Source organism: Lepisosteus oculatus, chromosome 10 (genome assembly GCF_040954835.1).
Source record: "Lepisosteus oculatus isolate fLepOcu1 chromosome 10, fLepOcu1.hap2, whole genome shotgun sequence".
In the NCBI taxonomy this organism is placed as follows: Eukaryota; Metazoa; Chordata; class Actinopteri; order Semionotiformes; family Lepisosteidae; genus Lepisosteus; species Lepisosteus oculatus.
Genome location: NC_090705.1, coordinates 25,194,940 through 25,219,811, shown reverse-complemented (window position 1 = coordinate 25,219,811; position 24,872 = coordinate 25,194,940). Strand labels below are relative to the sequence as shown.

General features: G+C 36.6%; 1 protein-coding gene across 1 annotated transcript in view; it reads left to right on the top strand.

Annotated features, from left to right (window-relative positions):
- Window positions 1-24,872, top strand: part of itga9 (integrin, alpha 9) — a 140,293-nt gene that overhangs the window by 83,523 nt on the left and 31,898 nt on the right. Inside the window, exons 17-18 of the mRNA XM_006635723.3 lie at window positions 5,262-5,338; window positions 12,485-12,632. Of these exons, the coding sequence (XP_006635786.2) occupies window positions 5,262-5,338; window positions 12,485-12,632 (225 nt within the window). The remainder of the gene's footprint in view (window positions 1-5,261; window positions 5,339-12,484; window positions 12,633-24,872) is intronic.

Here is a 24,872-nt window from a genome sequence, read left to right as displayed (position 1 = left end):
TGGGGCACAGTTACAGCTATCAGTTAAAAGTAATCAAAATGTAAACCATTGTAGAACAATCATTCAGTTTTAAAACAGGAACAGATGTGTACTTAAAATTCAAGATTAGGTCACACTAATAATCATAAGAAATCATAAAAAGTACATGTTGTATATAGCTGTTAATATTTTATAAAATGAACAATCAAATACATTAACAGATTAGCAAGCATAGTGGTATAATCCTTACACCATTGGCTATGCCATGAATAATATTTTAAGTGCTGTGTTGAGATATTAAAATTGGAAATGTGGCTCATATAACTTTGGAGTTGTTGGACAGAGTCACTTTACCATCTAGTACAGAAATAACATCAGTAAAACTGATCTGAAAGTCACCCAAGATTACGAGGTCGGTGATCAAGGCCCTGGTGCCGGGAATGCAAATCTTCGAACGCCGAACAAAGTGGTTTCGGTTTTCCATTTGCTTAGTGGATTTGTTTTCTTTTCATCTATGGAATTTTGAAGGATGATGAATTTATTTGGATAGCTCCCACCCCTTATATCTCCTTTCCATAACCTTTCTTCCTCTCTCCTGAATCCTTTCTCTCCTGAAGGATTAGCTGACGCCTTTATCACTTAATGCCAGTGCATTATGCCGCCATATACTGTAGGTATTTGTTTTTCTGGAGACTAAATTCATCACTTACTGTACAGACAGTTATCACCTTGTAGCCTGATCTTCTTAGATTTAAAAAGCTAAGTATGGTATGGTACTGTAGACCTCTAAGACAATTTGTTAATGAATGATTTTTAATCCAGTTGTAATCCTCACAGCATATTTTCCAGAATTATTTTTACAGTGGACATATTGTGGACATACTCAATAAGTAAAATTTCCCTGAATCCAATACCATTGTGTTATTGTTAAATATTAGCAAATGTATATATTATTTACTAAATGTACTGTATATACTGTAGTAACACAGTCGGATGCTGGATGTTTGTGGAAGATGGCCATAGTTTATGGAAAGACAGCAGTATTAATAACGGGGAATAGTACTGTGTTCCTATTAGTTCTCATGTCTGTGTTCCAGTCCTGGTTTTTGTTTCACTAGTATCATTTTTGTCAGCCAGTCCATGTCCCAAAACTGCCATAGAAAGTTCCTCATCCAGAATAATGCTCTTCAAGTTTTAGTCAGTCTAGAAATTTATCTTGTTCAGAGAACCAAGTAACAGGAAATGGTTAAATTGTCACAAAGGTTGTGAAACAGTCAAAAAAGTGATAATATGATAAAATACACATACACACTCAGGAATATGTCAGAAAAGTGACAGGTGCAAGTCTGTTGGGTCAGAAAAAAAATTAAATACAGAAGGGGGTGGTCTCTTACATTAACAACCACACAAGAGGAATTTTTAATGACTAGTTTTACATCTCATTCAAAGGACAGCACCTGTTTACAGTATAGTGTCCTCATCACTATAGTAGGGCATTAGGACCCACATGGACTGCAGGGTGAGCACCCCCTGCTGGCCCCACTAACACATCTTCCAGCAGCAACCTTAGTTTTTCCCAGGAGGTCTCTCATCCAGGTACTGACCAGGCTCACACCTGCTTAGCTCCATGGGTTGCCAGTTGTGAGTTGCAGGGTGATGTTTAGCATACAAGCTCAGTACAATGAATGGAATCATAAAATTAATATCTGGAAAGAATAATACTACAGTAAAATATTTCAATATAATTTATGATTAATCATAATTGATACTGTGTATAGAAAAAGATTGATCCAAGATCTCAGAGGAATAGCTTATTCATTGTTTGATAGAATAGATTTTTTGTCTTTCAGCTGTCTTTTTTGGGTCATATGCATGTTCCTTTGATACCATTTGTTTTTAGATAGAAATTGCTTAGCTTCAGTGAGTTTCTAGTTGTGAGTTGCAGGGTGATATGGCTGCTGGACTACACTGGATAGACTACACTGGAATTTCATTGTTTCAGTATTCAGTTGTCTTAGTGGAAACTTTAAACCTCATTGCCGGTTTTACATTGTAAATTTATTGTGGCAGTTTGTGTGAATTGGAAATAGACCTTTCTTGTGAAAAGCATGTGAATTTATCAAACATTTACAGCAGTTATTGTTTGTTTCTGTGTCAGCAGACATTGTGGAATGTTGCAATGCTTATCTCTCATTATCAAGCTGCTTCAAATTAAACGAGCCGTCAAATAATCATGTAATCAGCTGTTGAATATAATATAAAATATCTTTAATGATCAAGGACTGTTAAGGCCATTCTGTAACTGGTGATTAAACATCAAGCTTAAGAGAAAGTAAACTGACAACATCTTTACAGCTTTACAGCATTGATGTTGAATACACTACTGTATCATCCACAAGGTCCTTCAGTAACAAGAATGAACAGCAATTAGGAAGAACCAAGCTTTAAAACTGTACATTATTAATTTAATAGGCTAACAATACATAGTCATAACCGTTTATTACTGTATATGTGACAAATCAACTTAATTTCAGAAATGATTTCAATGTCATTGTATGCAGTTATTCTTAAAAACCCACAGTGAATGTCTATTTTTAGACATATAGCCAGTAAGAATAAAATCAACCTTAGATGCCTCTGAATGTCCATTCCCTGTACAGTAAAATTGAAATGCTCTTAAAGTCCCTAGAATTTATATTGAACTTGTCTTTTGGTGTAATTAACTGACATTAAGTATGTCAAGACTTTTCCTTAGATTGAATTGAGGTTTCAAATATGTAGCCACATTTGTGAATATTTGTTTAGGCCTTAGTATTACAAGGACGTTAGAAAGATGTTCAACCCCTTCTATTGTACAAATTGTATTGGCCTTGAGGAGGTAAGGGTTGAGTATAATTCTAATTAAACTGTTAATAAGTTATGTCTGAAGTAATACACTCAGGTTCTGAGGGTTGATTGTGTTCAGGTAAGTGTCACGATCTCTAACCCTCCTCTTAAGGGCGCTCCAGCCCTTCCTTGTTCCTATGCCCCATTGTCTGCACCTGGTCCCTAATCCGGCTCCCCCTTAAAAGCCAGACGCGGACCTTACTCCTGGTTCCTCATTAATTTCCACATCGTGAGAGCCCGGGGTCTTGCTGCGTCTGGCTCCGTCTGGCTCCGTTATGCTTTTATCTTCCAAGTTGCTAGTTCCTAGTTCTTAGTTCCCCTCGCTGGTTCCGACCCGGTTCCTGTTCCCCCCCCACCGGATGGATCACCTGGCTATGTACTTAAGCCCTTGTTTTTGATTTCACGTTTGGATTTCCTACATGGATTGTTCGCCTGGATTCACTTCCCCTGGACACCTGCACTGCATGGACACGCCCCCCGTCTCCAGACCCTTTTCCTGCATGACTGTTTTTCCCCTTGTGTCTTCACTATTCTGGATCGTGTCGTTCGCATAGGGCCCAGATAGAACTGTATGTGACAGTAAGGAGGCGATTTTCAAACTTTGTTTTTATCAACAAAGAAAAATACAGTAAGGAATCATTGTGCCCTGTATATCAAGAAAACGGTGCCTTCTTGCCATCTTTATGATGGAGACAGGTGTTCACATTCAACAATTCATAAACTTACTAAATGTTTCATTCAAAGAGAGTTCATCAATGATAGTCCATATTCTTGGAGACCATGATTCATGACATCTTATTAATTTGGGAGGCCCAAGTGTGATGGACTGACCAGGAGTATCTGGTTCCTAGAGAACTCCACTTGGAAAGATTGATGAAAGTCATTGATTCAAATCCTAGCCCTCACTTGCTGCCCTTTCTGTAGGCACATGCTAGCAAGACAGCTGCTCGTTTAACAATAGCTTTCTTGCAAGATGAGAATGTGACACTTACACCAAGGATGCCCAGCTCAACTGACTTGAACTGGAATGAACTGGGAAGATGTGTCACTCAAAGACAGTAATATAATGCTTTTATAGGCTCTACAATAACAATGGCACAGAATCCCACAAGAAAACATCTGCACTAATGTTCTACACATGTATCACAGATGTACAGCTTGTAGTGTTTGCTATGATAATGCCGGAGACTTCCACAGTAGACCCCTGCAGATCAATCCTGTGAATGACAAATGTTAGGCAGCAAAAAAACTATGCTACAAAAATATTAGTGTTCTGGTAATAACAGTGAATTTGTTGTAGTTATAAGGTGCTAAGTCTGATGCTTACTATAATTCGATTTTTTATATCTGATCTTATTTAATATTTTTCACATGGAAAATGCTTATATCTGTAGTATAGCATATGCTGTAAAAATGTTCTGTTTAGCGCCAACACATCTTATAAAATTGTAACAGGTTTATAAGTAATGTTAATGAATGTTATAACATTGATAATTGTATTTGGAAACAATGGATCTTATGTTCAGTCTAACATTTGGGGCTGGTTCCCTAGTACTAAATAGACTATATTTTAATGTACAGAGCTGCAGAGGATTTTACCTGTTATTCTCATTAATACTGTTTTTCAATATATTCTTTGAAAACTGTGGAACAAGTAGCTACATTTTACAAGACAGTAAGCAAACTGTCAAAATGTGCTGTGCCACATTACATAATATAAATTTACTGGAAAATGTCAAGGGTGATTGCGTTTCCACTGTGCAAAAGGTATATGAAGTCATGAATCATTTTTGATTAAACAAAAACACACTCGCTTAGTTTACACAGGCTTTTCTTGTTTTATACTATATTTAATGCTTTGAAAACAACTTATGCATAAAGTATGATGTTGTGTATACTTCTGTTCAGTGATTGAATAAAATTGAACAGCTTTGAGAATGAACGTGAATAGTGCTATATTTGATAATCAGAAAAGTTTCTCTTTGTAGTGTTAGATACTGTACTGCTAATGGGCTCACCCATCCTATTTGGATTATTTTTAAGTTGAATTAAACAGTCATGTTTGTTCATTGGTCTCATGCTTAATAATATTGTATATTTGTGCTGACAGATATTTCATTTACAGCCTCTGTGCAGCTAGTTATACACTTACTTGGAACTGTTCTGAAAAACTTCCCATTTAGATGATTTGATACCATTTGATACTAGAACATTTTACTGTAATGTGTGGCCATCAAATCTCAATTAAATGAATTTATGTATGTGATAAAACTGTGAAAACCCATTCACCTTCCCTGACCCCTTGAACTTTACAGTTATGGGAGCTATTGCAATGGTTACTGTATGTAACTGTAAACTGGTGGTTTCTGTTAAAACTTATGTTTTGTTTTTTTCAGACATGGTTTGAGAAGAACTGTTTATCTGATGACTGTGCTGCAGATCTCAGGCTGCTTGGAAAACTTTTGCTCTCTGGGTATGTCAGTTTTTAAGCTTCATGTGTTTTATGTTTCTTTGTCAAAGGAAAGGGACAGGGGTGGTGTCTGCAGTGTGCCACTTCTGAAACAATATCCCCATGAAAAATCCTATTAAAAACCTTACCATTGTGTGTTGCTTTGTGGCTTAAAGATGTTGAACTGTACATGTGCCAATGATTGATCTCAGTGCTTTTCCACCTCTGTGCTATGATACAGTACCCTCACTCTGTGAGAATACACATTCTCAAAAACTAGGCACAATCAAGACCTAGGTACAGTCTTGAGATGATGAACAATTGTATTGTATTTTTTTAATTCTGTTATTTTGATTTTAATGATCATACGTGTATCAAGCTCCATATTGAATTTAATATGAAGCAAAGGTCTCAAAATTCACATTAGCCTAGTTTACCTGTTTTACTGTAACAATGGGAAAAGCCACCACAGTAAAGAACACAGTAGCATCCTTAGACCTGTAGGTACAGCATCATGTGTTAATGTTTAAATTCCAATATTTATGTAACGAACAGTTATTTCCGGACCCTATGCGGACGACACAATCCGAAGAAGGGGGGAAACACTAGGAAAACATCATGCAGGAATACGGGGCTGAAAACAGGGGGGCGTGTCCAAAGTGCGCTGGTGCACGGGGGAGGTGTAGCCGAGGCAAACAATCCAAAAGTAATCCATTGAGGGAATCCAAATACACAAGAATAAGTCCATAGCCAGGTGATCCATCCAAACACGGAATTAAAAACAGGAACCGGCGGACTAGGAACAGGAACAGGAACAGAGGTTAAAACCTTAACGGGACCAGGCGCTTCCAGGTCCAGGACTTGCACGGTGCGGAAACCAGATGCAGAGCCAGGATGAGCATCAGCGCCTGGCTTTTAAGGTGGGCTGGGAATAGGTATCAGGTGCACAGAATTAAGTCTAAAGTGAAAGGGCTGGAGCACCCTTAAGGAGTGGGGACTATAATCGTGACAGTTTAGGTATTTGGACAACCGGTTGATGGACTGCCAAAACTGTTTAGGATTTAAAAATTTTTTGACATATTTGATACTTACTTTAATTTACCAGAAAAATATTTTAGACTGCAATATATTAGTTTAGCTTTCATAATTTTAGAAGATTGAAGTGAGGATAACAATACTGCAAAAATTCCTGTTATCTACTTTAGAGCTTTAGATGGTGCTTCCTTTGTGCTACTGTATTTGTTCTCTCATACTGCAGGTATTCAATTGCATATTGTCATGAATACAAAGAGGAAAACATTTTTTTTCTTTATTTTGATTAATATTTCTTTTTAGAGCAGTTTGTTAGTAAGCCATTGAAATGTGCTTCACTGTCTAGAACATTCACTTCTCTTCAGAGAAAACAAGCATTGTTATTATTGGAATCAAGACTTTTTAAAATGTAAAGGGTGGAAAATCAAAATATGTTTGCGTTTTACTATTTTTAGATGTTCAGAACATTTCTCACAATCAGGAAGGTCACTTCTTGATTGCATGGCACAGGTGCAGGGCGGAGAAGGATATTAATTCATTTTCCTGTTGCATGAAGAATTGGTTTGGGTTTTAATCATATTCATCAAGAACCTCAGACTACAGTGTGTTCTTTCCATATACTGTAATATACCTAGTGCACAGGTAGCAAATATTTGTCAGCGTCTCTCAATCTAAAGTGTTTTGATCTGCCAGGACACTCTTACAATGCTGTCTGTGATCCTTCACATTTTTATGAATTTTAAATTGTGAATGCAGTATGTTTTTTAAGGAGAAGATGTTAGAAGCCATTGTTACTAATCGATTCATGACAAATATCTTAAAAATATCTTTCTAAATCAATAGAAAAAATGAAATTGTCAGATGTTGTGACAGTATACTTTTTTCTGTGGTTTATGTTATTATTTCTGCTTTAGTGGTATCATCATGACTTCTGACCTTTTATGTTAGTCACAATGAACTAAGTACAGTTTTATTCATCAGTATACACCTGAGTGGTACTCTTAAGCTTGAAGCTCCTTTCCATTAGGTGATCTGATTGGAAGAAATAATTGGTCACATTGTCTGCCATTTTTGGGCCTTTTAGTAATCTAGCTCTACATGGTTTCATCCTCCTCATTATCTGTTTCACTTGATGCTGATGGCTGTGTAAAATCTGCTTTGGTCAACTCAGCATTTGCAGTTCAGTCAACCCTTGGTTATCACTTTCATCAGGCTCTTCAAAGCTTTCCTGTCTGCTGTAATGGCTAATTTCACAATTCATTTCACTTCAGTGGGGATGTCAGGGAATCCTGTGAAATCATGGGAAAATGTGTTAGAATGTATGGTGTGTATAGCAGGCTTTGCAGGTAGAGATGTTCATTTAGCTGTCTGGCTGCACATTCAAGGTGGTTTTAGGTGGTAGTAATACAATTTCAACATTTGTATGAGTGAACTTGAGGTTAATGGGTCCTCTTGAAGCATCATCTAGGATTAATAGAACTTTGAATGCCAGAATTTTTAAGCTTAGAAAGTATTCCTTTTTGTGGTTGAAACAATTGCTGAAGGAGTCCATTAATGCTTGTGCAGTGTTCCAATCCCCCTTGTTAGCTTTCCAGCAGAAGGAAATTATTCTTGTTTTGTCAAGATGAGCAGGGGTTTAAGATGGGGTAAATCCTGAGAAATAAGAACAAAGGGAACACTTTTTTGGAGGCATTCAATCATAATCCTACAGATAGTAGCTGTGCACCGTTGGCTCTGCAGCCTATGGTTCCTGTTGTATTGAGCAGGATTACTATTGCAGCAACACATCATCAGTAGGATTAGATTTACCTGTCTAATGATGATCTAAATCGTGTTCATGTGTATTAATGGGTAAACAACCCAAGGCTTGCTTATTTCTGCTTCACAGTGGCAGAGCCAATACCTGATAATCAAAAACTGAAATTGCTATGAACACTTCTCTGTCACAAGTCAGTTATGCCTGTGGTAAATATTCGGACTCTTTTGCATTTCAGCTTCCAGTGACAGTATTTGTGCTTGGAAATTAAAGTGCAGATTGGAGGGAACTTCCCGAACAAGCTAATTTTCTCACATTTAAACAGTTTTTTTTGGCTTTTAGTGCTCTAGAAGCTTAATGGTTGTCTTATGTAGATCTTCCCAGTCACTGCACATTGTGGAGAAACTAAAATGCTTTTTAAAACTGTTAAATTAGCATGTATCAGTTTCAAAATCTACTTCCTCCACACTCTTCACTATGTTTACATGATGCTCTTAGATGCATAGAGCCTTCTTCTGGATAACCGGTCCTCTTAAGTGGCAAGATTGATCACAATTAAGCAGAATTTACAAAGGCAATGCCAAAGTTAGCCCAATGTTAACTGGACATCTTCAGGATGGGCAGTGAAACAGAAACCAGAAACTACACTAAACAGCATTTAAAACCAAGAACAGGAGGCATTTCCTTACACAAAGGGTTGTGGGAAGGGAGTATGGATCATGCTACCCAGCCATGCTGTTGAATTCATAATCATGCCTTCTTTTAAGAGCCGTCTGGATGGGTTTCTTTGATCATTTGGTTAATAACAACCACACAGACTAGACAGGCAAAATATCCCCTTCATGTGTAACTGTTCTTCTGTTCTTATGAAACTTGTTATCCAGGAGAGGAAGTCTTTGATTAATCTCTGAAAAGTCTTCATGTGGTAAGTTTACAGAAAGAAGCAGGATGGTGTAATTAGGAAAGGCTGGCCACAGCCTGGACAGCTCTTTTAGTGGGTGTGTTTTTCCAGCTTTGCCCCATATTGCCATTTATTATCCCAGGCACAGCTATCAGAAACTATCTGAAATCTAAATAAACATTTTTTTCAAAATTCCAAGAGTTTACAGAGTACTGATACACCCAAGTAAATTGTAGATTGAATTTACTTTACTTTCAGTGAACCAATCAGGTATCAATCACTGAGGTATAGTTCAACAAAGTTCATTAAACAAAAGACATTTCTGAATAACATTGTCTCAAAATAGGGTTCCAATGTATTACATGCATATTATGTGCTTAATATTTCATTTTTACTTATATAATTAAGTTAAAATCAAATAGAAAGCACATTTCTGGCATTTCTTTCTTGATTGTGATGATACCAGATCAACAAACAGATTTGAATAAGCAGTATCTGTCTGATGGAGAGATTCTGTTTTGCCAGGTTTTGGATAGTTTATATCAGACAGTGACCTTTAATTTTCCTTCCTAACAGGGAACTGTGTATGGGTTTTCCATTCAATTTAAACCAGATTTTGACATGATGCCCAGAACAGAGCAGAGATTTGTATTGCTTGTACAAATAACATCACCTTATCAGTAAAGTGCCCCTGCTTGTCATGGTTGATGTAGCGTATCTGTGGATATCTCTGAAAAACAGAGGATTAGACCTCAGGTGCAGTTGTGTTTTCCTAATAGATTTATGTAAGCCCTGCTAGCACACTTTCAGAACATGCCTGAGGGACACTAATGAAGGAGTTGCTGTAGGTTGTTAGGGTTGGTATAGATTTTGAATAAGAATTTATGAGCAAAGTCACAGTAGTTTTTTGAGGGCGATGAATAGTTGAAACCTTAAATTATTTAAAATAATTTTCAAAAGCTTTTATTTTTATAAGTCAATACATGCAGTATGAGATCTGGTGACCCAATAAATCATATCATTGTACATTGTGCTTTGGGGAGTATGATGATTGAAGATTAACAGCAGTTGATCGATGGTTGGCAGCCACTACCCTGTTAGGTTCACATAAGATAATGTAGTACTGTATGTCACTACCTAGCATTCCCACAAGCTGCAAAGAGATTCATATATTTTTAAACAGCTGCAGGAAATTCATCCATCCATTTTCTAACCGTTTCATGCAATTCAGGGTCACAGGGGAGCTGAAATCTGTCCTAACAGGCAGCAGGCAAATGCAGGATACATCCTAGACAGGACGCCAATTCACAAACAGGCACACACCCAGGCCAAATTCCCCAGAAGCCAATTAACCTGCCAGTTCACTTTTGGACTGTGGGGGAAACCTACACTAACATGGGGCGAACTTACAAACTTCAGATACTACAACAGGTGCAGGGTTGAACCCAGGGTCCTAGCACTGCAAGGCAACAATGGTAACCACTGTGCCACCCCAAAGGGCATGCCATCATTTATCATGATAATTCAAAATTTTAATTTCCTTGAAGATGGCAACAGGTATTATTGATATGGTACAGGATTTCTTTTCAGATAAGTTAGTAAATACCTAACTAGATCAGTAACCTAGCCTTTTAATTTCACAGTTTTTAGCTTTTTATGAGGGCTCTGCCTTTTCAGAACACGTAGGCTGTCATAACAGAATTCTGTTTGTTAAGCAATGATTTGATACATGCATTGATTGGAATACATTCCCTTAAGTCAGAGTGCTCAGTCAGCAGTCATATACACCACCAATTAATGAGCCGCAAGTCCAATTAACAGTGTCCAAAAACATTTCAGCTCCATTTGTTTGCAGTTTAATATTTTAACAGTTAAGTCTTCTGGAACTGAAAGAAATGTAATAGAAAAAGTCTGGCATTTCTCATTTTTTTTAGAAAACAAATATGGAGAGCATAATTTATTCATGTACCATTGGCAGAACAATATTAAAATCTCTTTTCCTGGCTTGTGGGCATCGAAGTTCCATGCGGAAGACAAAATGAAAACAAAACATTGTATCAAATGTATTCAGTCTGCTGGTGAGTTTGGACCTAATTCGATTGGCACAGACCTTCAGCCTGTTGCGGACAATCAAGTTTACCTATTGTAAATGGATACATTTCTCATAGGTTTTTTCCCTGCTTTGACTAGGAAGTTTTTCTAAGTACTTTTTTGATCTGTGTTACTTTTGGCTTTCTAAGAGAAATAAAGACCTTGGAAATCCCAGCTCTTTCCCAAATGTACTGTACAATGGAAGGTAAATCCTCAAAAGAAGTTAACTTTTTAAAAACTATCTTGCATCTATTTAAATATTTATTTTCAAAATATAACTAAAGGCTAAACTGAGTACCATAATTGGTTTTATAATAAGAAAAACATATTAAAGAAAAACATGCAAGAGCAAGAGCAAATGAACTCTTATCAGCTGAGAACAAACCCTGACACTAATAGGCTGATTAGATTAAATTTCCAAACTGTGGAAAATATTTCATTACAAGGAAAACATTTTTTCACTGGAACATATTCTGTAAAATCTTGATTTAGGTTCTTTGGAGATAAATTCTCAACTGTGATTCACCCAGTAACCTTCTTCAGTGAAATAATTAAAACAACTATTGGTTTGTGATACTAGGTTCCAAAGCACATCCGTTGAGAGCCCCTGAAAACTGAAGAAACACTCCATGAGGGCATTTCAAAAGACAGCAGTTTTTTTGGTCCCTCTGTTTTGATTGGACAAATATACAGTACAGATCATCAGTCAGGATACACTGTAGATATGCCAGTAGGTTAAGGAAGTGGAAAGCAAAGGCACTGTTGTTTTAATCTCTGCCAGCAAGAGTGGAAACCATGGTTACAGAGTGTATTATTGTATTAATAACTGAATTCTTGAAAAAAGAGACATGCTAAAAACATAAAATTCTAAAAATATTGTAGTATGATCACAGAAATTCAGCAAATCATAGCTAATTCACATGTTGTTAGCTATATGATTCTAAAGTCATCGATAGATTGTTTTAGAAGAGTCCCAATTTATTTTTATGCTTATAATTTAGTTTTTCTGTAGTTGTTTTTTGCTTGTTATCTGTTGAAAACAATAACTTAACTTTGATGTGCACAGAATACCTTAAAATTAACAGTAATGAAATTTTGGTCCTCTGATTCAGGGAGAGGGCTGGCCTGTGGTTGCTGGTTACAGCACTGACTCACTGTGGTTACCTGAGAAAGTTATTCAGCCTCTGTTCGGTTCTTTGTGTGAGATGTGATGCCAAAGTAAATGATTCTGCAGCAGCAGCTGTAAATGAATGTTTCACCTTCTAATCCGTGCAAGGGTGGTAAATAAAACATTTGCTGATGACTACAGTTGTTATTATTAGTTCATTTTAAGGGTTTGTTTTTCCGAATTAACTTTTCTTTATTCTTTTCACCCACCCTGCCCACACAGTGTCCACAGCAGGCCTTACCTGGCACTGGGAGGGGTGAAGAACATCTCTTTGAACTTGTCCATCTCCAATGCTGGAGATGATGCCTATGACACCAACATCTACTTCAACTTCTCAAAGGAGGTCTACTTCATCAAGATGTGGCAGAAGGTAGGGGAGATAACATGGTGATGCTGTCTGTGTGTTATAACCCTAAAACCCACTTTCCACTGAGATGTGCATAAAATATCAAAACAACTATAAGATTGAACCACAATATTTAAATAAACCAATCAGTTTGCACAATGAAAATGTGCATTACGGCTTTCATTGTGCTGTAATCTTTTAGTCATGGTATACCATTAATAACAAACAAGAACTGTTTTCTAAAACCAAACATGCAGTAACACTTTATTTCATAGAACAATAGATATTACCTAAGAACCTTTTAAATTCAGTGATGGTAGAATGATAGTAGGGACTCAGAAAGAAATGTCTTTGTGGGAGAGTAAAAGATTCAAGCCTGAAGAGTGTGCATGCCATGATTTTATACCACTATTTGTATTCCCTTGCTTTACCATTTCCTATTACTGATGACAGTTAGAATTTCTGCCTTTGAATCCACACTAAAGTTTCACTGAAGCTAGACTCTGAGATATTGACTTGACCTTTGCTTTCAAAACAGAGGCCAATGATACAGTTTACCCAAGAGGGCCACTGCATAGACCATTCAGTATTAAATAACATGAATTACTTTCAACTCCTTGTGCTATACAGCAGGAGATAATATTGTATTTGTGTTTTTAATGCAACCTGAAGCGTCAGAAAGTGTCAGGAATGGCATTCATTTTAAGTTCACTGTATTTTTTACCTAAATTTCTGGCAGGCCATTCAAGTTTCTGTCAGGCTAGTTAATGAGGCAGAGAGAAGAGAGCTATAAATAAGGGGACCTCTTATTGTAGTTTTGGCAGACACATGATTAATGTTTCAACTCAACAGTTCAAAAATAGTTTTTATGCATAGAAACTGCAGAGCTTAAGAAATTGGTCTCTTATATTTAGTCATAAGTTATAAAACATATAAATACATTTGAGCAGATGAAATGCCCACAATTATTTGCATTATGTTTATTGATGTTGATATAATTATGCAGGGTACAGTATGTCTAAGGAGTGGCTACTATATGTTTTTGCACTGTGTGCTATTTTTTTAGTCCAGTATCTTACACCTTATACTCACACAAACACACAACCCTTTTGTCATAAACCCACTGCTGTACAGTAGGTTGCACTGGCACTGAGGTAAGTGGACAAGAGTGACTAACAGTTTGTTGAGGTGGGCATTAAGAGTGAATTTCATGGATCCTTATATTTTCCACATAAATGTGAAATTGTTCACTTCCAATAAACATTTACTCACTGAAATAACAAAACATCATAGATAGATAGTTATCTAAGGTCTAGTGTCTTGGTGAGAGCACTGTGTTAATTTTGGACCAGAGAAGGAAGGGCAGTTTGTGACCTTGGTTGAATTGAAGTGACAGGCTACCATTCGTTTTCTGCAGAGGCCTGCCAGTGAATGGCTGAATGTGTTTATTTCGAGGCCAATGGCCCCTTGTCAGGCATGCTGTCCTATGCTCATTCTGCAGTAGAGCTGCCCAGACCCATGGACTGTATGTACCTGTAGAAACAGGCTTCCCCATTTTCATTCTCTTACATCTGCTTTTAGTTATTAGGAAGCTCTGATGCATCTTGTAATATTCACTCATTCTACAATTTACCTCTATATATTTCTTTAACATCAGTGTATATTTACAGCCAGTATAGCCAGTAGTAAGATCTTAGAAGCTCAGGAAGGTTGAATTTTTTTAGTATTAGGATGAGACACCTCTAAGGAAAATAAAGTTGGTGCTGTGGATAGCATTTGGGGTAAAATAGGTGGCTCTCTTTTTTCTGGGATAGGATTTTCAAGCCAGTGCCATACTATAGGACAGTACCATCCTTTGGACGAGACAGCAAATTGAGGTCCAGGCTGGTTATTTAAACTGAGGTCTTTTACAATCTGGCCTATCTAACGTTCCCCCTTAATTCAGTTGATGAGGTAGTTTTAGCCCTTCACTTGATCTTCTTTTTTGTAGTTCTGCTGCTGGCACTTAATACCTGTTTTGTGTCACATAGCTGAGTGCTTCACTTCAGTGGTGAAAGTGGTGAAGTACTGTAGCTTTCATACTATGTCTCAAAAGGATCCTGAGATCCTTGGTGGAAAGTGTGGTGAAAATACAAGGGATTGATAGTATTCTGTAGTATTAAAAGTACAACAAAGGGTGAATTAATATGTACAGCTGTAGTTTTCAGATTGTGTGGTCACACAAAGTAGAAGCTAATCTTAGCAGGTTATAGGGCTTTGTTATAGGTCGATGCAGTGGCTCTGTGGCTAAGGATCTGCACCTGTGGCTAGAAGGTTGCCAGTTTGGATCCCATGGCTGGCAGAGGAATCCTACTTCATTGGGCCCCTTAACCCCAACTGCTCCAGGGGTGCCATATAAGTGGCTGACCCTGCGCTCTGACCCCAAGCTTTTCTCCCTGTCTGTGTGTCTCATGGAGAGCAAGTTGGGGTATGTGAAAAGACAAATTCCAAATACAAGAAATTGTATATGGCCAATAAAGTGATCTTTTTTAGATATTCAGATCAGAAGTCAAATTATCCTTAAACTAAGCTCACTTCCCCTCTACTTCCAATGATCCACAAGTTTCATTCTAAATCTTTCCATTCATTTTTAGAATTCTGCTGCTTCCTTGCAGAAATTGTTCACTTATCCACCTCTTTAGCCTCATTTCATGTCCCTCCATCAATTTTCATATTCTTTATTTTTACTCTGTTGTTCTCCTTACCCTTACCTACCCCTTTCTCTTCTTCCTGCTCTTCCTCTTGTTTTACACACCCGAAGAAAACACAGCAGACAATATAGTGCGTTTTTAAATTTCTTTTTACTTTCCAGGGTGGGAATAACCTTTGCAGCTCAGACACTGATACAGCTCAGACCTATGTGTGTATATTATACTGCATATGCATAGTGGACTAAAATCACCACAGATGGCTTTTAAATTTTATGCCTGCCAAAAAGATCCAAAGTGATTGGAGAGGAGATGTTAAAGAACATGAATCAAAAGTGCCTGGAATTCTCACGCTTCCTGTACAGGATGGAGTTAGTGATGTCATACTTTATTTATAGCACAAATGAGAGCTAAGGCAATTGAGAGTGCACCATGGGAATAAACATATAAAATGCATTTCTAACTAGAGCCAGGCTTGCAGACACGGAGGTGGGCTAGCTGTAGAGGGTGGGAAGGGAATCATGCTGCTAGTTTACAGGGCCATAGGAAATGACCACAAATGTTGTTTATTTACGAAATGATGGCTATAAAGTTTATGTTTAATTCAAAAGGGCTCAAAGCTAAGTCTTCATAACCTTTTGCTTTGTTTTTGCTAAGCAGCAAAGAATGCTGGTACTGCATTTTAGGCAGAGAAAGTACATAATTACTATGAAGAGAAGCAGACTATAAAATGTTGAAACCCCACCCCTTGGAATTTTAAATGGGCATTTAAATTCAGTTCACCTTTAGTTCCATGGTTTGGTGTCTTTACTAGGAGACAGAAAGGGTAATTTCTGAGTGGCCAGTTATTGTTAATCTCTGATTATCATTACAATGTACAGTGGCAACTGTGCAGCCGCAGATTGTATCTACAGTACCAGGAGTGTTGAAAGACAGTTGGCTTCTTTTCATGCTTGTACAAGCACAGCTCCCACTGACACAATTTAGTAAAACAGGCACCTCCACAAAGCACAAGAGGAATCACTGCTAAACAGCAAGAATATAGGTGCCTACAAAGATTAAAATGTGCACTTGTACACTTACCAAAGGTACCAAAGGTAGTCAGTCACTTGAATCAAAACAATATTTTTTTTATTATAGAGAGTCCAAAAGATGAAGATTTCATCTTTTGGACTTACTACAGGAAATGTATAACATAAGTTACTGTTATGTCAAAATGAATAACTTTATGTAGTATATTATTATTGTTAAGAACACATCCAGCACCAATTAACTCCAAATTATTCAATCTTCATTCCACACCTTTCCCCACAATTATTTAAACCCTCTGCTCACTGCTACTGCTACTCTGTATTAGGATTTCATCCGCTTTACCTCGCCCTGCCCTCCTTTCCTGAAACCCTCTCTACCTTGTCTGTATCCCCTCACCTACTACTCTTTGTCTTTGGATATCTCGTTACCTCTCTCTCGTCTCACCCCTCTCGGATTTGTTTGCCTTACTTCATTCTCACTACCCGGATTTGACCTTGCCTGGAAAAACTGACCACTCTTCTTTGTCACCCATCTCGTATACTTTAGCCTTTGGACACTGTCTTGAGACCTGTACAGGGTTTGTAAATAACTTGTCGCTAACAATTATAAATATGCATAGCAAGAGTCCCTTCAGAAATAAGTTTATTTAGATTTTGTTATATAAGCTATTGATTTAGAATATTACTTGATTTACAGATATGAAATTTCATCCTCACCCAGGGAAATAATCTCCTAAATGGAGGCTGACAACCTGAAAAGGGGGCAGTATAAAACTAGAAATAGGGTTTTCTGATTTTCACAGGCCGATTAAAGTAACCAGATCACTATATTGTGATATTTGTTAGAAAAACTCATACACAGTGTGTGTTATACAAAATACTTCAATAATATATTGAACACAATGATCAAAACTAATAATTAAGAGATTAAAGTCAGGTTTGACAAAGAACCTCCAGCCTTTGATCTTATTTTGTCCCTTTTGATAATAAGGTGAAATGTCACTTGTACATCTACAGTGAATAAATATACTATATTTCTTTATGTATTGCATTTATAAGAAAAACGTTGCTAGAATAACAAAATACTGGTTAAATTAAACTTCAAAGTTGGTTGTCTGTTTAAGTCACCATGAAAAGCACACTGGGGGTTCAGTTTACACATTTGGCTTCTTAAAGGAGGAGATTGTTTACCCTGTAGTTCTTCATTGTTAAATTGTATATGAGAAAGGTGATTTTGACAAGACAGGAAGACCACGTTAGACTATAAACAGAGCAAAGCAGTTAAAAGCCCTAGAAAGGGAGAGTACCTTTTTTTCCTAATATGGTCACATTTCCCATCTTGCTTTGTGCTTTTCGAGCACAATGATTACAATTTCAGTAAAGATGAGTAAAAATTTGAAGTGTACTGTATACAGAGGTGTATTGGTGAAGGATTGTACATACACAGTACAATTTGAGTTGTAATACCATAAAAAAGCCGCAGAACCACAAAACGGAAATTTCATTAATTTCCAGAAGGACAGGTGAGTCAAAATCAGCTGGCTATAGATTTTTTCAAATATGTATGAAATTGAGCAGTATGTTTAAAATGAGTTTGTCTCTTCACTACCGAGTTGATCTTCAGGTACATCAGGTACATCAGGTTCAGGTACTCTTCAGACAGAAGTGTAGAAGGTGATTTTATATTTATTTGGCTATTGCTCATGGGTATGATTGTTTTAATTCACAAGAAATATATAAAATTAGTATGTTAATTATCCTAAAATTGAAAATTCATATCCTGTTTCAAATCTATGTTCAGTTGCACATTCATTTATAATTGCACAGCACTACAATATACTAAAATGTGCCAGGCGAAATTTGTTAATTTGGAGCCTTTACATTCTAAACAGTGTGCAGACTAGACTGGAATTATTTAACTTATTTTGCATAAATACAGACTAGGTGGCATGGACTAAGAAGCCAGTCCTCTAACACATATCAAGGAACCAAGTAAGCAAGGAACCATTAAACCCATTGTACAGATGATTTTCAGTGCATCACAACCTTTAGACTTTCTATAGCTGTTTATTTCTACAGTCACAACATAATTCATATTCTGCTAACATTTCTTTACACATTTTTGATTCAAACTGTATGTCTGAATACAGTTATGATTACGAGAGTACGAGAATTTAGAATCCTCTCTGTGAATTCTGTGCCTCCAATTCTGTCACCGTACATAGCATTTTTGATGGTCAGATAAATTAAAAAATCATTTTGTAAAAATGCAGCTCTAAACAAAAGTGTATATATCCTTTACCAAAGGTTTATTGCAAACCATATATGTTTCACACAAACAACCAAAAAGTCAATTAGGTCTACCAATTTGTTATTAGTTAATACCAACCGTTATTGCCCAATATAGGGCAGTATTATGTTGATCTTCAGTGTTAATATAAGTCAGGCTGTCAGGTTACAATAGTGCTAAATAAGTGTTCAAGAGTCAGTTGGTGTGTGCCTTCCCTCTGGGACCGGGCCGCACAGGATGCTCCTTCCAACAGAAAACCAGCCAGCCACACGTCCCGTTGCCAGCAGTCACCTGGCAACTCATAGCTGGCATGGTCATGCTTGAAATGCCCTGTGACATATGATGATTTTATTTAAAAACAGTTTTTGAAAAACATAAAGTTGATTGCAAATAAATGCACCAAGGAAGAAAATACACATCAAAGAAAATGGACAAAACATCCCATAATACTAGAAACATAAATAATCACAACTCCTAAAAGAATTGAAGCAGGGGAGTACTCTACAGTACTAGTGTTACATACTGTAAAGGTGGCAGAGTCAACACTTGTAACCAACGTGAGTGCTATGGCAACCTTTAATGTGAATGGATTCTCCTCTTCCATAGTGGCAGCTGATAACACATCCTAACAAGATCTATTCAGTACCTCCATACAAACCCTAAGAGCAAACCAGAATTCCTAACCTTTGGACATACTGTAATCCACTGAGGACTGCTGTCCTTGTTCCTCTCCTCCTGGTCCTACCTTCCATAATTCAGAAGGAGCAAATCGGTTCCTTGGGGAGTTCTCCCTGGGTGGTGGCAATCAATCATATGTGAAAGCTAACCATGCTGATCCTCTCACATGTCTAAAGTAACCACTGTGTCCAAACCTAACCAGCAGCCATATCACTCTGCAACTCACAACTGGCAACCCACTGAAGCTCAGCAGGTATGAGTCTGGTCAGTACCTGGATGGGAGACCTCCTGGGAAAAACTAAGGTTACTACTGAAAGAGGTGTTAGTGGAACCAGTAGGGCACACTCACCCTGTGGTCCGTGTGGGTCCTAATGCCCCAGTATAGTAGCGGGGACATATTGAGGCACCATCCATCAGGTGAAACGTAAAACCGCGGTCCTGACTCTCCGTGGTCATTAAAAGTCCCAGGCTGTTTCTGGAAAAGAGTAGGGGTGTAGCCTGGCCAATTTTCCCATTAGCCTTTACCGATCATGGCCTCCTAATAATCCCTATCTATGAATTGGCTTCATCACTCTGTTCTCCTCCCCACTGATAGCTGGTGTGTAATGAGTGTTCTGGTGCACTATGGCTGCTGTCACATCATCTACAGTAGGTGGGGCTGCACAGTGGTGGTGGTGAAGGGGACTCCCCATTACCTATAAAGCACTTTCAGTGTAGTGTCCAGGAAAGCACTATATAAGTGTAAGCAATTATTATTATTATTATTATTATTAATTATGCCATGTAAATACACAGTTCCTATGGAAAGTCATCACACTCTACAAATTTGTGGCCTCACAGCCCATAATCAAGAGACATTTAATCAAATTTTACCATTATGCATTATAATACACAACCTCTATTTGAAAAACAAATGCTCATATATTTTGTAATTACATTTTTAATTTAATCTTAAACATCAAATTAAACAGTTTTTTCTCATAAATTGAGAAAAAATACATATAACTTTATCTCCAAAAGGTTTTCAGATGTGTTATTGCAAGTTTACCGTCACCTCAGAATTTTTTCTGCTGAATAGTAGTATGGGATCTTTGTTGATATACACACGAGAATTTGTGCACCAACTAAATGGAAGCCAATGCTTGTTTTAAAAAAATAACACCACTGTTTGGTCTGTATGTCTTTTTGGATTAACAGGCAACAGGGAGTTCATTAAGGGCAGGTGCTAGACTACCCTTAGGCAAGAGGTTTCACAAGTTTCTGAAAGCTATTAATGACACAAGAACATAAGAAAAGTTACAGGCAAAACGTGGCCAGAGGTGTTTTGCTAGTTTGATTACTAATTTATTTTTAAAAAGTATTTTTATAATATGTCTTAAATTACATGACTAGGTAGCTTGTTCCAGATACAACCCTCTTAACATGCGCCCTTCCATTTTCCCTCATCCACAAACCGAAAGCCAAAACTGACAATGAGAAAAAATATATACAGTATAGACATTAGCGATGATATGCTGATGAGTAAGAAGCTTGGAAGTTATTATTATAATGTAATAATTATAATTATTATAATGCCTTTCATTATGCAAATGATGAAGTGTTTCTGTTACTGAACTATAAACACATTTTTTAAAGTGTATACTAATATATATATGTATGTATACTGTTGTAGCAGTTAGAGACCACAGTGAATTTGTGTTTTTTCTAAAATCATAAAAAACACTATCTAATGTTTTCTTACAACATCTGTAAAATCTCTCCAGAAAGGAACTGTCATATCAGTTACTTCTCATCACCAGATATGTCCTCTTGGGGCTGCATATTTTACCGCAGTGCATATAAATCACCTATTATATGCCTAATGTTGAAAGATAGGATGGGGAGCTTATTAATCAACCTAAGTGAGGCTGGAAGACAATTGGGAAAGACAAGGACTAATGTATCCACAGGTCTGTACACATACGGCCTAGCAGAATTTCTGTTTTACCCGTTAGTAGTGTAGCTTTCAACCATAGTCAACATCCATGAAAATTCACCTGCTGCCCCAATTACTGCACATCATGTTTGAAGTAGGATGTTTTAAAGGTGTTGCTTAAAAAATATTTCATCATCAAATAGGTGTGAGTAAAAACTACTAAACAAATGTCACACGTGAAAAAAAAAGTTTTATTGAAAACTTATTGAAGATTATTTTAAGTGAATTAGTGTCATAAAAGTATTCTGTTAGCATTCATGTTTTGCGGGTCTGGAAATATTGAAGAAATGTTAGGTGCATTTGTGTATCTGTTACATTTTTTAGGAATATTTTCTAACATACATTATAAACAATTATAAATGTAAAACATTTTTTAAATTTGAGACACTAGGTACTCCAAGAGATCACATAGGTAGCTAAAATAAAGTTATCGTGAAACACAAGGGTACACAGTGATATATTTTATTGTACATGAATTGATACAAGGTGGTTAATATTTTACAGTATTAAGCTCTTCATACCACAATGCCATTGAAAACAGAGAAAAACCACGCAATTTCTACAGAATTGTTTTCAAGATCTGAGTACTTATCAATTCTTTCTGACCTGACATCTCTTATGCTCTACAAAAAGTATGTGATATGCAATTTAAATTACTTTTCATTGTTCTGTACTGTTTTGCTTTAGGTTTAATTAACCTTAAAATATTTTAAAATGAATTAAAAAAACAATTATTTCATTTAGAGTATAGAGGATTTAACTGTCTGTATTTTTTATTTTGTATCTTTTATTTGACCTGATAAATCAATTAAAAACTTCTTATTTATGATAATGGTCACAAGAGGACACAGGTAGCACAGAAAACAAAGCAATGAAAAAAAGAAAAGAACCCAGAGCTAAAGAGTATATTATATATAGTATATTTAGAAGCTTTAACAGAGCTGGACAAAAACATTAATTCCCAATGAGTTTTTTCTTTTGTCTACAGCTTTGAGTTGTGATGAAGTGTTCTTTGTGAAAACTATACAATACAATGGATTATATTTGGAGAACTATTTTATGGCAAAGAAATAAGTGATATTGTAACAGTGCATAGATTTAACCTACTCTGGCTTCTAACCCACAGCAGGTCTCCTGCTGCTAATTTAATGCTGGATGAGAACTGTTGAGAACAAATGGCCCAGTGTGTCTGTCTTTGCATAATAGCTAGTTACTGTAGGTAGTGATCTGTTTTCTGTCAATAACTGGCACATGAGTAAACAAGAAGACTTCCTTTGCTGCACAGGGAAGCAGGAAGTGTAAATGTGTGCACTGTAATGGTGTTGAAGAGCTGAGGAAGTTTCTCAATGTAGATTTGATAATGCTTCTCTTTCCTGCCAGAATCATGCTAGTGTCCATATTCTTACGTCTTAAGGCTTGTTTTACTTACTATAACTAATAGGGCCCTGCTAGCTGACATATTTTCTTAATTTGACATCTTTTCATAGTTGTCTTAATTTTTCATCTTTTTTAATGCTGAAAAAACTGGGGGTTTTCTTTTAATTGTCTTTTCCTCTCTGCTGAGGTGTTTTTTGTATTTTTTACATGGCTAAATGATATTAGTCATAAATGGATCATAGCTAAAGATTGTATCCATACACATCTTACATTTTGTTCACCACAACTCTGCCATTGTCTTTTTTGGCATTGTGATTGATTAAATCAGAGAATCAGAGACTGAGAACAGCGGCTTAATTCTAAAGCTCATCACATGTTTAACTTCTACAGTTTCTGAACTAGGTGAAATAATTGGGGTGCTCTCAGTGAAAATGTTCAGTTTAGGACTAAGATCTTAAGAACGGGATATTTATAACAGGTTATATATATATATATTCTGGATATATACAGTAAGTAGAAGGTTGTCTGTTGAAATCCCAAGTGAAACAAGGCTGATGTACCCTTGAGCAAGATGTTTCACCTGAATTTCTCCAGGAAAATACCCAGCTATATAAATGGGTACAAATTGGATAAAAGTGTCAACCAAATAAACTAGTAAGTTAGTTAATGTGGCTGCCTGTACTAATAGTTGGTTTACATGAAAAATAAAGCAGATGCATCATTGTTCATTGGATTGCTAAACTCGAATCTTTGAATGGAATTGAGCTGCATTCTGGCAACAGATGTTTTTAATTGTCTGCAATTACTTCAGCAGTGATAATCTTGTAAGAGGCAGTGTGGTCACAATGGCTAGATTGTGGTGTGGAATAACATTATTTGAGTGCACAAGGTACCACTGTTTAGTAACAGTAATGGCAAGGTTATATAAAGATGGCTAGGACTAAAAAAATAACATATCATACTTCATAAAAATAGGTGATATGTTTGATCTTTTATTTACAGTACTTTGGAAAAATAAATCAAAGCCTGGTTAATATAAACAGTGACTAAGACTTCTAATACTGAGTCCAGGTGTCAATTCTTACCACAAAATGAACTTTAGATATATATTGTAAACTGATCTAGTAATATTTCATATATACTTTTTAAACTTGCTGAAACTTTTTGTGTTGTAGGGCAAGCTGATATCTGTAGTCCAGACTGCTTAAATGGTCCTAAATACATAAGAAAATAGTATAAACTTTGGCTCCTTTGGCTCATGTTGCTTATTTGGTAGTTTAGATTATAAACATTATCATGTACTGTAACATTTGTTACTTAAGGAGACTACAGTTTGGGCTCTCAAGACACTTACTGTAAAACTCTTGTACTAAGGAGCGTTTCCAATACTCTGTCCTACATAAACTGGTTTCTAGTTTTAATTATACTGATAAAAGACTGTTTAATAGTATTCAGGGTTTTATCTGAATACTGTTCCTTACTAATATTATATTCAAAGCAGTATTAATTAGGAGCTTCTGCCTTCTAATTATAAAACTCTGAATGCCATAAACTACTGCAACTACTGTTAATATGGTGACCATATTATAATTCACAGCAAACTAGTTTGTGTGTCAGGATGTATGAAAGTACAGTAGCAGAAGAAGGCTCGAATAAAGAAACAAATTTGTATTTATTAGCTAAGTGAGTTAAAATTGGAAATTGGACACTGGAAATGTCACTGAAATCTGGAAAGTTTTCATTGAGAGCTTTCGATAATTATGTTTCAATGTTTGGAGTTGATGATGAAATAGACCCAACAGCAGGTTGTGTTCCTCCTCACTGTAACAAGTCGTGGAGGCTTTGTACAGTATACCACGCCTTCATTTTCACAGAATAAGAGAACAGATATGACGCCAGGATGGAGAAATTTGAAATGTACTGCACACCACCAAAAAACAAACCAATGAAAGTTACACTTTCTGAAGCTGGTTCCAAAAATGTCAATAGAACATGTTGACATATCTATGTTCAGTAGAACATGGTAGAACAATAGAATGGTATTTCACCTTTTCCACCTTTCCATTTTGGGCCTTTGTGTGATTAGAGATCCAATTGTCATTTGGAATAAAGCAAAAAATGGTCGGAGTATGTCTGCTTCGATAATCTGATCTGACTGGGAAGAATTGTTGGGAAGAGGAATAATTTTCAAAGGATGGGTCACAGACAATCTGGAAGCAAAAAAGG